At 47.5% G+C, this 16,008-nt stretch overlaps 2 protein-coding genes and 1 long non-coding RNA gene across 4 annotated transcripts in view; all 3 read left to right on the forward strand.

Moving 5' to 3' along the window:
* LOC142902067 (uncharacterized) overlaps positions 1-11,291 on the forward strand; it is a 75,994-nt gene extending 64,703 nt beyond the window's left edge. The window contains exons 2-3 of the long non-coding RNA XR_012929040.1: positions 10,267-11,244; positions 11,277-11,291. This is a non-coding gene — a long non-coding RNA (uncharacterized LOC142902067). The remainder of the gene's footprint in view (positions 1-10,266; positions 11,245-11,276) is intronic.
* On the forward strand, positions 4,535-10,706 carry nr1d2a (nuclear receptor subfamily 1, group D, member 2a). 2 transcript variants are annotated; one of them, XM_076046865.1, is made up of 8 exons: positions 4,535-4,947; positions 7,393-7,632; positions 7,727-7,815; positions 7,932-8,076; positions 8,171-8,892; positions 8,976-9,161; positions 9,283-9,493; positions 9,593-10,706. In XM_076046865.1, the coding sequence occupies exons 1-8, from the start codon at positions 4,716-4,718 to the stop codon at positions 9,790-9,792; spliced, it is 2,025 nt and encodes a 674-aa protein (XP_075902980.1). In that variant the 5' UTR covers positions 4,535-4,715; the 3' UTR covers positions 9,793-10,706. The 2 variants fall into 2 exon arrangements, with proteins under 2 accessions (XP_075902980.1, XP_075902981.1); XM_076046866.1 differs by having other exon boundaries at positions 7,396-7,632.
* Positions 11,292-12,800: 1,509 nt separating the features above from the next.
* Positions 12,801-15,586, forward strand: LOC142902053 (macrophage mannose receptor 1-like). Its single transcript, XM_076046850.1, has 6 exons — positions 12,801-12,825; positions 12,911-13,285; positions 13,595-13,927; positions 14,062-14,168; positions 14,569-14,663; positions 14,771-15,586. The coding sequence occupies exons 1-6, from the start codon at positions 12,801-12,803 to the stop codon at positions 14,787-14,789; spliced, it is 954 nt and encodes a 317-aa protein (XP_075902965.1). The 3' UTR covers positions 14,790-15,586.
* The last annotated feature ends 422 nt before the right edge of the window (positions 15,587-16,008 follow it).

The following is a 16,008-nucleotide window of genomic DNA, read 5'->3' on the forward strand; positions in this document are numbered from 1 at the left end:
TCAATTCTCACAGCAAGTGTTAAAACACTTTGTGATGTTGCAGAAATGATACAAATTGAAATACTGGACATAACTATTTTTTGTCATATGAAAATATATGTTTCATATGTTTGGTTCTTTATCGTTCTGGGCAATTATATTTTCTACTATTAACTACAGTTTTAGACACTAGGACATTGAGGTCTGGAAGAAAAAGTAAAATGTGTTGATGCAAAAGGAAGCGAACAGAGGAGTGAATTGTGTTGAAAACAGTCCACCTCTGAAATCAAAAAGGATTTTTTTTTTTTTTTTTATATACATAATTTTTGTTGATTTAGATTCATTCTTTAAGTCAGCCTGTGAGGTGAAACCAGTCCGCTCGCCTTCCAACTCGACCCGAGTCGTAACGTAATGACGCTTGACTGGAAGCGACACTCGCTGCTGTAGCGTCGCCGCAATGCGGAAAGGCCCTACAAACCCTCAGAGGGAGGCGGCCACCACCGCCGCCGTCCTGCAGGGAAGATATTTAACCCAAATCTGTTTCAAAGAGGAAATATGAGTTGACTGAAAGCTGCTGCTGCTGCCTGTTGGATCCATAAAGTGCCTGAGACGGCCGACGGCTCCTGGGAATGTCGAGTCCGGCCAGGAGCAAATCTTTCCATTAGAGGCCTGAACTCATCCGCTCACTAAATACCATCTCAGAGCAGCAAATGGAGCGAAACAAGACGGACAAGCCGTTCACTGCAACCTTGTCTCTCCGCTCGGGAGGGGGGGAGGGCGGGGAGAGAGGGGAGAGAAGTGCCGTCCTAATTGTTTTTGTTTTTGCCCTTTCAAATTGGCCGAACGTTAGTGGGTCACCACTTTCCACACACAGCTGTTGTTTGTGTGTGTGTGTGTGCGTGTGCGTGCACGTGCGCTATCACACTGGACAGAACATTCCTCCCGCTCTGTCAGGCCGCTGTTAATAGTTTCCACTGACATCAGCCAGTCAGGGCACACAGCCTGCAACCAACCCCGCCTGCGAGAGCGAGTGATTCACGGCGCAGTCGACGTCGTAAAGACACGTTACAGGAAATAAAAATAAAGGAAAAGCCAACCTACTGCAGCACATCGTGTTCCGAGCGTGTTCTGGGCTCGGCTGCCAATTAAAAATAGAGCGCTTAGGAGCTCGGCGCCCGCACTGGCGTGGCTGGTCGGACTTTTTCCGCAACGTGTGAGGATCCTCGTGTGACCTTACAGGGGTCCGACGGGGTCTCGAGCGTTGCTTCCTCCAGCGTTCCTTTCCTATTTTTGGAGGAAGACCAGAAAATAACCCAACATCAAGATACGAGCTGTTGTGTTGCAAAGCTCTTGGGAGGAATGTGTGAGAAGGAAGTTTTGTCAAGGTTTTAGAATTGAAAAAAAAACAAAACTTGGAAGTTGATAGAATGAGTGTTCTGCAGAGGTGGGAAGTAACAAAGTGTAACAAAAACTTTGTTCATGTACTTAAGTTGATTTTTTTTTGGGGGGGGGGGGTATCTACTCATTACTTGAGTATTTCTTTTTTTTTTTTTTACTTTTACTCCCTACATTTGGACACAGATGTCTGTGCTTTCTACTCCTCACGTTGGGAAAAAAAAGAAAAGAAAAGTACCTCGGCTTTGGGGCGACTGTTCAGAAAAATAAAAATGTAGAAAATAATGTTTTTTTCTTTATCAAAAGTGTCACCATCCCAAAATGGCTCACCGGTCATAGCCATTGATGATTACAGTTGGCTCGTTCTGTTCAAAATGATGAAGACCTCTGACCTCTGACCTCTGGTCAGTTCAGTCCAGATTGTTCTGTTGCAACTTTTTCATTTTTTTTAACAAAATTATGAACAAATGTATTGTTGTCATTCATGTCGAAAACAATGTTTTCTACTTACGTATAATTTCAGAACCTGTATTTTCTTACCTTCACTTGAGTGAAGGAGTTGAATCAGTAGTTCTACTACTTTTGCTGGAGTACTTTTTTTTTTTTTACACAGGTATCTGTACTTTCACTTAGTAAGTACAGTATGTGAATACTTTTGCCACCCCTGGTGTTTCTGTCTGTCCCATACGCAGACAACCTGGCAGATGACAGCAGTTTAGAGCCTCTAGTTTGTGCGAGGGGTGACACTAAATACACACAATCACCCTCTGGTGAGCCGCAGCACTTAACTCAACTGTGCAAATTAAAGCGACAACAGTTTTGTTTCGTTTTGTCGCAGAGAAAATCCCTCAGTGCTGTTCCTCTTTTTCTCTCGTTTTTCATTCCATTTCGGATGAAACTGCCGCCCGCTGCCTGCAGCATCCGTTCAAATACTTCTCAGACAACAGCTTAAAGCTCCCCCAAACGCTTATTTTACACCTTATCTTCTTTTGTGGTTGTTTTTATGGGCGGCTTGCAGTGCTCACTTCCTGCTTTTGTCACAACTCACAGGCAGATGATTGACATCTCAATGGTGCAGATGCATTTGCAGGAAGGCTGTGAAAGTGAAACGCACAGACCGTGGGCCACCCAGCAGTCTGAGAGTTCAAACCAGAATATGACAGGGGGAAAAAAACACAGGTCACTGTAACTGTATACAGTTAAACATGCTCATGTTTGATTTACTCGAAACAGAGACGACATTAGGGTTAGCGTTAGGGCCAGTTTCCAAGCCAACAGTGCAAATTAACAGCATGAATCAGCCTCTCGGAGTAGAAAATGGGGGAGAAAAAAACAAACAAACTTGCACAAAGTCAGCCGTTCAGTTTACACAGTGGCAAACAAGTTAAGCAAGTGTAAAGTGGGCACCGGGTGGATGTTTACAGGAGCCATCAGCTGAGCACATACCTGCAGTTTCACAAGCTGTAACGACGCAACAATTGTTTTGCGTGAGCAGTTTGACGACATTTAAACGGACTAATGGGAGCGGCTCACCGATGACAAAGTGCTCACTAGCATGCATGCAGATTGTGCTTCTACTCTGCTGATACGATATAATGCATTTGCATTTGAAGCAGATCTGCAGAATATTTATGCTACGAAAACTGTGGAGGGTGACCCTCTGCATTTTCCAAAGCAGCTCATGTCCACTGGTTCACCAGCTGAATCAGACTCAGGACAAGCCGGAGAAATGTTTTCAGTGTCAGGTAAGAACGGCTGTTGGCACTGTGAGGAGAGGCACGTTTTAATTATCAGACGAGACCCACTGTCATCGGTGCAGGTGTGTGGTTCTACCTGTTCCAAGCCGGTGAGTCACGGCAGTGAGCTGAATAGGGAACATTTGCAACACCGATTCTGAAGCATCACGACGCTGTAGCGTTTACTAGCAGAGCCTTTGGAAAATGGAGAGAGAAAAATGAACCATCCTGTTTCATTCCCCCCCCCCCTTCTAAAGGCCACAACAACCCGAATTATGTGCAGCGCCATTGAGAAGCCAAGACGTACACAAGAGGAAAACACAAGAGCCAAGGGGCTTCTGGAGACTTGGGCAGTAGGCGCTGTACAGACCCACTTTACTTTGAATTCTGTTGGCTGCTCGTGGGTTTTAATAGAGGCCGTGTCCCCAGCTGTGTAGGACGAGTGCCGCAACTCCGCTTCCGGTCGACTTCTAACATGGTGATAAACGTCACTCAACGTTCAGTGGAAGTTGCACTTTGGTTGCTGTGATGCTTGGAACTGTATTTAAATGAGTTAAATATAGCGATAGATTAAATCACCCATCAATCAGTGGCCCTGCAGTACCGCAGTCACATTTCATTCTCACACATCCGTCTTGCCAAACTCCAATCTAGAGCATGTGCCAGTAGGTCAGTACTCCGTGGCAGTCAATGTCTCATTTGGAATGGCATGTTTTTGCACTTTCTCTAAATGAATCATATCATTTCTAAACCAAAAAAAAAAAAAATGTAGCACATTCTACATTAAACTTATTACCAGATCTTTTCATTCCAGACCAAACAGCGTTGCATGATAACGACCTAAAAAAGAAGAAAAGAAAAAAAGAAAAAAAAAGAACATGCCCTAAATCTTCTGAAAGAACAGCTGGGGATCTTCGCGGTGTACCATAAACAGCAACCTTTGTGATCTCACAAAGGGCACATGTTTCCAGAGCTGAAGGTTTATCAGCATGATCTTTCTAAATATTTTTTTTTTTTTTTTTTTTTTTTTTAAAGTGAAGCAAGTAAAAAAAATAAAACAAAAAAACGTTTGCAGTGCATGTGCCGAAAAATGTGCGCAGCAGAGCAACGACGTCAAAAACAAAAAAAAAACAAAAAAAAAAGTCAACACGGTGTATTTTTTTTGTTTTGTTTTTTTCGATCCTCGGCTGGGACACGGACAGCACGCGGCCTGCCCCGCGCGCCGCACCGAGAGCCCTTGCCTGCACGTTGTGCTGTGCAACGTGACCGCCGTGTAACCGTCCCCATATTGCGTCACTTGGCCGCGCCCACTTCCTTGTGCCCTGAAACTGTGTCACTGGGTTAAAGTGGCTCCAGCGGCGGGCAGCAACGCCGAGGGGCGGGGAGAGGGCGAGGGGCGTGGCCACGAAAGAGAACGAAATGTTCTCTTGACTCGCCGCAGCGCTGTGTGACGCTTACCAGCCTTGGAAGTATGCGTGACACACACACACACTGAACCCGAACAGAGAGGGAGTTCCAGTCAGTCAGTCAGTCAGTCAGCCAGCCAGCCAGCCGGACGGACAGTCGACCGTGTTGCCTTCCAGTCGAGGGTCGGATTCGCCGCCTATGTGGGCTTCCAGCGTTGCCGTAACACTTCGACAAAACACGGCCACCGAGCGACTTCTGCCTCGTTTGACTGATTATTTCCTCGCCGGGCCACGAAGGGAGGAAAGACAGGCAACGACCCTTTTGACAGCCCTGCGAACGCACAACAGCCCAGAAGCGTCCTCGTGCGGAGACGTTTGCCTGTTTCCTCCACAAGCAGCCATGCCCGAGGACGTCGGAACAGCCAAGCCTGGTAAGCGTACTTGACTTGTTCGACAGTACTTAAAGGTGTGTGTGTGTGTGTGTGTGTGTGTGTGTGTGTTAAAGCTCCAAAAAAAAAAAAAAAAAGGGGGGGGGGGTAGTTGTGTTACCCCGCTTGCACGGTGCGACTGACAAGTTTCGATAGGATACATTTGAGTTTGTGTGATGAACGACCCTGTTCGAGAAGTTTGGTCACGACGTCTCGTCGCTAAGCTACACCTTTTGCATTCGCGGAAAGAATTTAAAAAAAAAAAAAAAAAATGTTTGCTGTGTTGTGGCCTGGTCGGGGGGGGGGAATAATAATAATAATAATTTGAAAACTGTATCGGAGCCTCGGTTGCCAGGTCGGAAGGGGGGGGGGGACAGGAAACATTAAAACACTTTGCGGTGTTTTTCCACCTTTCCGCGCCGCAGTGTCCTAAATATTAAGCGTCACAATTGGCAACCACGGCTTTCAAACATCATATTTTGTGAAATAGTCTTGTACGGAAGTGTAATTACGTTCTCCCTTTTTTTTTTTTTTTTTTTTTTTTTTTTTTTATCGTGTTATGAATCGCTGGTGTGGTTTTTTAATTTGGGACACACAACACAACAGTGTTGATGTCGCCCGGGCTTGGCTCACATGGCCGGAGTAGCCTGGCCATGTGCCTTTGTGTGTACACGCGGAGTGTACGCGTCTCTGATTGGTCGGGAGGCGTGGCCGGCGCGGCGCACGCTGCCGCTGCACACGCTGCCGCGGCGCGCCGCTGCCATTGGCTGCGGCGGCACCCGTGACGCCGCACGTTGCATAATCCCCCGTGTTGCACGGTCGCCGCGGCGCGAGGCGTGGCTGCGAGATACACGTGAGACGGTCCGAGAGACGACCTAGATTCCCGCTGTCCGCGTGCTCGCTCCTCGCGCTCGCACAGCCAAATCATGACAGGTCCACGTGTGGGTGGCCTGCGAGTAGGGGAAAGAGAGAGAGAGAGAGAGAGAGACAGAGAGACAGAGAGAGAGAGAGAGAGAGAGAGAGAAAATGGGAGCAGTCATGGTTGTGGGTTAGATAATCAAAGCCAAGAGGAAGAAAATAAGATGCTATTGATAATGAACTTTACTCAGAAGGAGAAGAATGAGACCTTTACTGATCCCACGATGGGGAAATTTGCATAATTACAGCAACAACAAAAAAGAAATTGGCCACAGTGCAAAAGGTTTTTACAGGGTGTTTTAAGAAGAGGAAACTGCTCGGGGTGATAAACCGAAAAAGCTCTTTTCATAGAGAGACGAAACAATCAAAAGCCAAAAAAAAAAAAAAAAAAAAATCTTTTTTTTTTTTAATTCAGTTTATGACCAATAACGCTTCTAGACGCTAAGACAAGGCAATCTGTGGATAAAAGTAGCAACGGCCGATTTGCGTGAACTGATTAAAAAGAAACGAAAATCTACATGTGGATTCTGTTTCTAAGCAGATATTCCAGTAAAAGACACTCAGTGTGTGTCATAGTTTCTTCTATTTTTAAGAGGAAAACTGACTCAGTGCATTTGCTATTTGAACACGTTGCTGTTGCTGTCCACACTGACTCACACTGAGAAGTTTTGGGGGTGGGGGGGGGGGGGGGAGAGAAGTTTGGAGTACAGTGTCTCGCTCCAGTGCACAGTGACCTTGTTACACACTCACTGCTTCTATTTATCAATCGGCATCTTTATTCTGACGTGGCAGTGTTTGGTGAAGGCGACCGCCGCCAGAAGGGTGGGAGGTGGAGGGGGGGCGGGGGGGGGGGCATGTTTGGCCTCCTCTGGCCAAACATGTCATTACATAACTCGACCGTACAGGCACGTTTTTCTCCCCCCCCCCCCCCCCCTCGCATTCTTTTGTTGTGTCCCGGCTGTTGTGTTGCTCCAGTGCTTCAGTGACCCCTGTCTGCCGGTGCGGTCAAGGGAGCAACACTCCCAGCGCACCCAACCAGTGCCTGCCGTGTTACGCAACATGTTATCCAATCGGCAAAGGCCTGGAGGTGATAAAGCAGGTCACTTATGGCGGGGGGGGGGGGGGCAGGGGAGGGGCGGAGGAGGAAGGCACCCGCTAACCAGGAAAAGCGGACGTGGGCGTGGCTTCGTACCTGCGCTGACTGGAACCCGGTCCAGCAGACAAAGGAATGTTTGCTTTTCTCCGTTCTCCTGCAGGCATTGTTGTTGTCCTTTAAATTGAGAAAGTCTGGGCGTTTTTTTCTTTTCTTTTTCTTTTCTTTTTCTTTTTTTTTTACATTCGTGTTCATGGTGCCTATTAGATTAATTGATACATATTACTGAATGAGAAACCTCAGTGCTATCGCTGCATGTATTCATTGACGAAAGCGGCGTCGAGCGCAGCGGAACCACTTTTCTATTAATAGATTCCTATTTTAAGAATCACCCGGAGCTCCTCTTACACCCCTCCCCCTTTCCCTCTCTCCACCAGCAGGGGTGATAGCCTACATCTCCTCTGGCTCCGCCTCCGCCTCCGACTCCTGCCTGAGCAGCAGCCCCGGCGGCAGCAGCGGCTACCTGTCGTCGTCGCCCACCCGGCCTCACCCGACGCTGCCCAGCAGGGCGGTGGGGATGGTGGTGGACATCTGCCCGGCCGCAAAGAGCGGCGCCCAGCGCGGCGGCGCCGAGAAGGCCGGCCGCTCGTCCACGTCGGCCAAGAGCAGCATCACCAGTAAGCCGGGCCGCCGACTTCCGGGCAGAGTGAACCGATGAGACGCGGTGCACCCGAAACTAACCAAAGTCTTCCGTCTTCTCCGCCCGTGCAGAAATCAGCGGCATGGTGCTGCTGTGCAAGGTGTGCGGCGACGTGGCCTCCGGCTTTCACTACGGCGTGCACGCCTGCGAGGGCTGCAAGGTGAGACGACTTCCTGTTAAGAAAGAAAGAAAGAGAGAAAAAGAAAAAAAAATTCCCTGGGATCTTGGATGCGACCTTGTTGTTTGCTAACCCGGCCTGGGGGTTCCTCTTCGCAGGGCTTCTTCCGCAGGAGCATCCAGCAGAACATCCAGTACAAGAAGTGTCTGAAGATGGAGAACTGCACCATCATCAGGATCAACCGCAACCGCTGCCAGCAGTGTCGCTTCAAGAAGTGTCTGGCTGTGGGCATGTCCAGAGATGGTGAGCGTTCTTCTCCTCCTCCTCCTCTTCTCCCCCCCCACCCCGCCCCCCAGGACCAACTAACTCTTACCATGTCCCGTGTCTCCTCCCACAGCCGTCAGGTTCGGCCGCATCCCCAAGCGGGAGAAGCAGCGCATGCTGCTGGAGATGCAGAACGCCATGAACAACATGATGAACAACAACAGCCACCTGCACAGCATGCTGCACGGCCACCAGACCCCCCCGCTTCCCATGGAGGCCAGTGACGCCGGCTCCTCCTCCTCCTCCTCCTCCTCATCATCATCTTCCTCCTCGTCCTCCTCGGCCTCCGACTCGCCCTCCTGCTCCAACCCCTCCTCCCCCCAGTGCCCCCAGGACTCTGAGTCGGTGGTCTCCATGGACACCAACTCCAGCTCGGCCTCCTCCTGCGCCTCGGACAGCGGCGAGGACGAGGCCGCGGTCACGGTGAGCAGGCAGCACCACCAAGACGCCTTCGCCTACGGTCAGCCGAGGCCCAGCCAGGCCTCGCCGTCGCCGGTCGTTGCCCCCTTGGACGCGACGAGCAGCAGTAGCGGCAGCATCATGGAGGAGCAGCAGCAGCAGCAGCAGCAGAGCTGGAACTGCTGGAACAACAACAACAACTACCAGCACAGCAGCAGCTACAGCAGCGGCCACCACGTCAGCAACGCCGCCTACAGGGAGGAGAGGGAGACTCATCACCAGCAGCAGCAGCAGCAGCTCAGCAGCGCCCCTAGTGGTGAACTGTCAGAGGACTGCCGAAGGTCGCGTGAATTTCCCAGTGGGTCGACGGGCTGCGTGAGGAGCAGAGCTCACCTGGTGAGGACTCGTATTCCGAGAGACCTTCTGAAGCTTCTGGAGCTCTGTGTCTAAAGTGTCCTACCCCCCCGCCCCCCTGCCAGGTGTGTCCCATGAACACGTCCCCCTTCGTGGACTCCCGCAAAACCAGCCAGGAGATCTGGGAGGAGTTCTCCCTCAGCTTCACGCCGGCCGTGCAGGAGGTGGTCGACTTCGCCAAGAGGATCCCCGGCTTCCGCGACCTGCCGGAGAACGACCAGGTGGGCCTGCTGAAGGCCGGAACGTTTGAGGTAGGCGGCCAAAACTCCACCCCCACCCAACCCCTCCAAAAAAAGTATCCAGTCTTTGCTCTGCTTTGAAGCCCTGGAGCTCAAACCACCTCCTCTTCCTCCTCCTCCTCGGTCCTCCCAGGTGCTGATGGTCCGCTTCGCCTCCCTGTTCAACATGGTGGAGCGGACGGTGACCTTCCTGAGTGGGAAGCGCTACAGCCTGGACACGCTGCGGTCGCTGGGCGCCGGCGAGCTGCTCAACTCCATGTGCGAGTTCAGCGAGAAGCTGGCGGCGCTGCGGCTCGACGCCGACGAGATGAGGCTCTTCACGGCGGTGGTGCTGGTCTCCGCCGGTGAGAACCCGAACCCGAACCCGATGCCGGCAAAACGGCTACGCTTTCAGGCGACTCGATTATTCAAACCCGGCGTTTTTTTTCCTTCGTCTCCCTCAGACCGTTCAGGCATCCAGGACCTGAACGCGGTGGAGGTCCTGCAGGACAACCTGATCCGGGCCTTGCGGAACCTGGTGATGCAGAACCACGGCGACGACGCGTCCACCACCTTCACCAAGCTGCTGCTCAAGCTTCCCAAGCTGCGCTCCCTCAACAACCTGCACTCGGAGGAGCTGCTCTCCTTCAAAGTTCACCCCTGAACTCTTCCTCAGAGGGCTCACCGGCGCCCCCTGCCTCCACACACACACACAAACACACACCCGCCCACACCTCTACCAGGACCTGCCTCTCACAGCCTCCACCTGTACCCGACCAACCCATCTGTGTGTTTCTGTTTCTAGAATGTATCATAAAGAGTTGTTTTATATTCTATTTTTGTTAAAAGTCGACCACTTTGCGCCGGGGACGGGGAGGCCAGCGGAGAGAGGGAACATAAAAACTGTACTGTATCTAGAGTTTAGCTTTTTGCTTGTTGCACATGGAGAAACAAAACAAACAAAAAAAAGACATGCGCAAGGCGTGCGTGTGTTATGCGAAGTGTTTGTATGTGTGTTTAAAAAGAGAAAAAAAAGAAGAGTACTGAAGTGGCTTCAGGGGGGCGGACGAGACGAGTCGACGCAAAAAAAAAAAAGCCATTTAATTCCAAAGTGTATCCTCTGGTGAGCGAGCGAGAGAGAGAGAGAGAGAGAATGTGAGCGACGATGTGAACCTTTAATGGCCACCGGCGGCAGCAAGAAGGCAAGCTACCGCGTCGCTGAAAGACACGGAGAAAAAAAAAAAAAGAAGCAGAAGATGAATGTGCGACAAACAAAAGTGTCACAGCTCGCGGCTCTGCGTGCGTGCGTGTGTGTGTGTGTCTACGACGTCGCATCATTTCTTTTATTTAAGTGTTTTTATTATTATTGTTGTTGTTGTGCACACTGACTGCCTGGTGGTCAACATGCCAGCCGACCAAGCCATGTTGTTGTTGCTGCTGTTGTTGCTGGCAGCACGACACACGTCCTCAGTGGAGCGAAATGAACCAAGCGGCACAACGGCGGCGTGACTTCCATGGAAACGCGTGTGTGCCCTCCCCTCTCCCCACACGCTTTTTGATTTTTACGACATGATTTTTTGGGGGGGGAAAAATCAGACTTTGTGTGCTCACAACATAGCACTGAAATGACTCTTGTACTTTTTTCTTTTTTTTTTTGTGTTTTTCTTTTTGTTATCTTGGTTTGTTTTGAAATATCATTTTGAGTGGCGATACTGCCATATGTAAATATCTGCATAAATATATATATATATATATATGACAAGCATAGAATATATATAAATATTATATAGTATGAATAAATATAAGTGAAGAATGATCTGTGTGGTTTGTGTCTTTTTCTTCGCTCCTCCCTCCTGAAACAATGATTTCCAATGGTTCCGGGTGCGATGTCTGTCCGGGGCCACTAGATGGTGGTGTTTGCCTAGAGCCAAGGTGCACCGACGAGGGTTCGTGAGTGACACAATGGAGCAGCATGAGATCATTTTATAGGGGTTATTATTTCAGAGCAAGCCGTCTCAAGTAAGGTATTAAAAAAAAAAAAAAACAATCGTATCAAACGTATATTTCATTTACAAAGACAATGTTAAAGATGATTTCTTGTGTCTGTGTCGTCAGTGTGTTTCCATCACAACGGTTGGGCGCCCGGAGACTGTTTTTCTATTCAAAGTTCCACAGATTGTTCATGCAAATAGTTGCCATTAGTTTGTTTTGTTTTTGTTTTTGTTTTTTTTCCCCGAATGATCATTGAGAAGAACAATTTTCCTGTTTCAACAGTTGAATTCCAATATGCTGCTCAACCTACATTCAACGTAAACGCCGGCTGCATGCAATATATATATATATATATATATATATATATATATATATATATATATATATATATATATATTATTATTATTTTTTTCCCCCGAGTCGGCAGTCTTATAGTAGAAAAGAGAAAAAATATAATATAATAAGAATATATTTTTTTCAAAAAAAGTAATAAATTATATAAGAAATGTAATGTACACATACAGACATTAATCACTGCTGGAAAAGGCTCAGCTCCAAGTGCACAACATGAAAAGGAAACTACACCAAAAAGCAGAAATTGCCACCATTGTGGGTTTTTAAAAAAAAAAAAAAAAAAAGAAAGAAAGAAAAAAAACTATGCTAAATGTTTCTTGAGATTCTGAACCTGAGAAGTTAGATGTCCAACAAACAATTTACATTTGAAGTACCACAGAATGATTCATTCAAATCTAACAGACCACACACACACACACACACACACACACCGTCAACTGCACTTTGGTCTGGTGGTCATGGAAATGTGGAAATGCAAAAATAAATTTAAAAAACAGCCTAAAATCAACAGAATGTAAATAACTCTGAAAGGACTAACAGCCAGAAATTGAAGCAAAAAAATGTAATGGTATTGAAACACAATTAAAAGTCCGCTGCTGTTTCATCCACAACGATTAGTTTCATTTGAGAAAAATGAGGGAAGTGTTCTTTTTTTTTCCTCCCAATCTTGGTTAGCTTAGCTTAGCTTGACAGGTAAAACTACATCTTAAAATTGACAGATTATCACCAAACTTATCCTTTTTTCTTCTTTTTTTTACTACATCTATTGAAGATGAGCCTCAACAGCATACGTTCTCTTTTCTTTCTTCTCTTTTTCAATCAGCTGCAGCTCAAACTGTCCTGATTTGCATCATGGTATTTAAACCGCCGTCCACACTGAGGGAGCAGCAGCTGCTCCTCCATGGCAAGTCAAGAACGTCTCAAGGAAGGTAAGCAGAAATAGTATTTTTACTCAACAAGTGTATTCATTCCTTCACTCCTTCTCCTCTTTGCAACAGCACGGCTGCAGACATGCAGGGCGGATGATTTCTCACTATAGGTTTTTAGTGTGAGAAGCAAGCAGGGCAAATAAGATGCTCTTGCTTCTTCAACTGTTTAAACTACTGCGGTCAGGATAATAAAAGCTGACTGAACATTTCACAGTGTGGAACACAGCAGTCGCTAAGGAAATGTGGGTATTAAACGATATAACATCCTTGACTTTGCAGTTGGTGTTGCACCTAAAAACTCTACTGTGTGAGGTGGTATATTCATTTTGTGGATGCTCACAATTCTTTTCTTTTTTTTTTTTTTAACAGAAACCCTCTTTTGTCAACAGACGAGACCATGTTTGTGACTCTCCTGCTAACAGGTGAGATGATGGATAAAAAAAACAAACAACAACAACCAAACAAATACTCGTTTGACATAAATGCAATCAACTGCGTCTGTCTCAGGTCTGCTGGTCCCGTCGGCGGCCGACACCAACGTCTACTACTTCATCAATCGCGACATGACGTGGCAGGAGGCGCGGGACTACTGCGCTCCCAGTGCTACTACTGAGTTTGACCAGCTGGTAGAACTCTACGGCCAGGAGCAGGTGGAGACTGCGATGGTGGAGGCGGCGGCCTCGGTGGGATACCGGGGCGACGCCTGGATCGGTCTGAAGAAGGAGCGTCAGGAATGGACCTGGGTGGACGGGGAGCCGCTCGGCTTCGACAACTGGGACCAGCACAGCGACGATGGCGACGGAACCTGCGCCCTGATGATCCAAGCGGGCACCTGGACAGCAGCACCGTGCTCGCGGAGCGAAGACGTGATTTGTGAAACAGGTGCGTCGGCGGCGACCGTCCGGGTCACGAGTCAGCAGCAACACCGCCGCATGATGGGACGCACATTTAAATGATTCGTTGTTGTTCGTCATTAAAATTGTTTTTTGTTAACTTACAATGATTTTTTTTTTATTGCAACAACATGGCTTATACAGTAGGACCAATGTCACCATGACAATTAAACACACAGTTCTGGAACCCTGCCTTTTGTGATCTCACAGGGTACTAAATAGCTCCTCCAGTGCTACAACAATAACAAGTTGTGGCTCCGACGTCTTGTGTTGTTCTTTCTTTTCTGTTTCAAAAAAGGAACAGTTTTGCCAATACCAAATGGGAGCTGGACTGAGGGCGAAGGCCTCTGCCAGACACAGGGCACCTCTCTGGTGACCTTCCACAGCACCACCAAGGTTGAAGAGGTGAAGAGGTGGATGGAGGACAACAGTGTGACTGCAGGTTGGATTGGACTCCGCAAAGTGGGAGTGTGGTCCTGGTCCAGCGGAAGCGAGGTCTCCTACACAAACTGGGATGTCGGGGAACCCGACCTGTCGCAGGAGGAAGGGGCCTGCGCCACTTTTTCCACCACATCGAGCACATGGAGCGACGTAAACTGCAGCCGGCTTCGCCCTTTCTTCTGCTCTGGGGGTGCGGCTGGCTGGAAGTCTTTGTGTTTTGTGTCATCACGTGTTTGTCACAGTGAAGTAGTCAAAGTTAAAAAAAAAATAAAAAAAATAGTCAAAGTATGCCTGGGCTCCAAGATAACGTGACTGTGTCTCCAGTTGCACCGCCTGACGAATTTCGGGGCCGGAAGACGACGGTGAGGATTCGGGTTCGGTCCAGAGTGAATGTGGAGGATCACGTCATCCACACCAGTCTACTGCAGCAGGTAGAGCTAGTGTGTATGTGCGTGTGTGTGTGTGTGTGTGTGTGTGTGTGTGTGTGTGTGTGTGTGTGTGTGTGTGTGTTTGTTAAGTGCCACATTTTTTTTTCATCCAACAGCTCAAGGAGATTTTACTTTTCCTCATAACGTCATAAAGATTTAGGCAGAAGACTTTGACTTTGTAGGTGAAAGGTGAAGGAGAAATTAATATCATCTTCATTTTTTCCCTGATTCTAAAAAATGTTTGTATCTTGAGTGTTTTATTTTACCAACGGAACTACTTCAAATCTCGCCTCCCTCTGCACAACTTTGCGATGCTATTTAGAACCTTCCTGGTGCCTCCTTGACACCACGCAGACTGTGTTGTTTTTTTTTTCTTTTCTTTTTTTTCTGTCGTCATCCTCAGCTGCAGGCAGCCACACGCACTCAGGGAGCAGGTGACTTCAAAATGACCTGGACAACGAGCACAAAGAAAGGGACAGGAGGGAGCGCTGAGGAAAGGTATGGCATGATATAGAAACAGAAAGAAACCATATTGGAAAATATTGTTTCAAAGCATGCATGCTGTATATCTTTTTCAAATTAGATTTTTAAATTATTTTTTTCAGATGTCCGTTGACCCCATGACCTCCTGGGAAGATTTCCCAGCTAAAGAATGTTGATTCCACACAGCCAATTCAGCGCGCAGTCCAGGGTTGACGCGCCTCTCTGCATTTTATCTCTGTGGTTTGAATAACAAAAATCAATCCAACTCATCTCCTATGTTCATGAATCTGCATACACTGCTAAGTTTTTGAGCCGCTTGTTTCGTTGTTATGTTGTGCGTGTACGTCTGTGTCTTTTCAATGTGCAGACAATAAGTAAATTACAAGGCTGCGTATGTCAGGATTTGTTTATGGAAATAATGCATCATGGGCCCATGTCATCATAGAAAGAACATGTATACATGTATCAGATTATCCAATCACTTTTAAATGACTTTCAAATTACTGACAGCTATATTTAAAAACATGGTAACAATTCACAATCCTCTTTACTGGGGTAGTGCGAGTCTAGAGAGTCACATCACTTCAAAGAGGTGTTGGCCTCACTGGGAGCCCTTTTAAATCTGCCAAGTCTCTGTCACCCGCTCGCTGTTTGTGTGGCACTAAAAATAAAGAGATATATTGCGCTAATAAATAACTCTTAACGGTGCCAGAGTAAAAGTTTACAGCTGGCTGTAAAGAAGCAAAAGGAAGGCCACGGGTGTGTTTAAGGTCACTCCACCCGTTCAAACCATTTGGCTGCTGTGCCATATTTGGATGTTTGAAATGACACACAATTTCTCATAGTTTTGTAAACATTTAGTCTTAGCAAATGCTGAAATGGGATCTGATAGAAATAAAAAAAGATATCTCCTATATTGAGAAATAATGCAATAGCAATCCCCAAAACCCGGTGGTGGCGGAATGATCAGAAGTAATTGTGACTGCTTGTATGAACACTGAAGCATTTTTATGTTGGTGCTGTCTGATTTTTAGTTTTACGTCACTGAGGCATCACAGACTCCACTGTTGTTGTTTATCACAATTGTTTGCATGTTGTGTCAGTTGGACTCATAGTGGAAAAGCTGTACCTAAGCCATACCGGCGATACAATCACACAGAAATCATAATTCTCAACATACAGTTACTGGCAATTTTGTAAATCCGAGCTGAGCTTCAAGAGCTGTTAGCATAGCTGTAGCCACCACTTTAAAGTAGGCCAGTAAAACTACGCCCACATCCCCCCCAGCCACACAGAAATCAGAGATAAATGGCTGAATAGCTGCCTGCTTTTGCCCAAAAAATAAATAAATAAATAAATA

The sequence above is a fragment of the Nelusetta ayraudi genome, unplaced genomic scaffold (assembly GCF_046127955.1).
Source record: "Nelusetta ayraudi isolate G7.1 ecotype Tasmania unplaced genomic scaffold, CSIRO-AGI_Nayr_v1 ptg000091l, whole genome shotgun sequence".
In the NCBI taxonomy this organism is placed as follows: Eukaryota; Metazoa; Chordata; class Actinopteri; order Tetraodontiformes; family Monacanthidae; genus Nelusetta; species Nelusetta ayraudi.

Excerpts from the sequence above, each read along its gene's own strand:
- nr1d2a (XM_076046865.1), top strand. The coding sequence starts at position 4,716 with ATGTGGGCTTCCAGCGTTGCCGTAACACTTCGACAAAACACGGCCACC. Across the intron at positions 4,948-7,392 it reads CGTCGGAACAGCCAAGCCTG|CAGGGGTGATAGCCTACATC; the intron begins GTAAGCGTACTT and ends TCTCTCCACCAG. Across the intron at positions 8,077-8,170 it reads TGTGGGCATGTCCAGAGATG|CCGTCAGGTTCGGCCGCATC; the intron begins GTGAGCGTTCTT and ends CTCCTCCCACAG.
- LOC142902053 (XM_076046850.1), top strand. The coding sequence starts at position 12,801 with ATGTTTGTGACTCTCCTGCTAACAG. Across the intron at positions 12,826-12,910 it reads TGTGACTCTCCTGCTAACAG|GTCTGCTGGTCCCGTCGGCG; the intron begins GTGAGATGATGG and ends CGTCTGTCTCAG. Across the intron at positions 13,928-14,061 it reads CCCTTTCTTCTGCTCTGGGG|TTGCACCGCCTGACGAATTT; the intron begins GTGCGGCTGGCT and ends CTGTGTCTCCAG.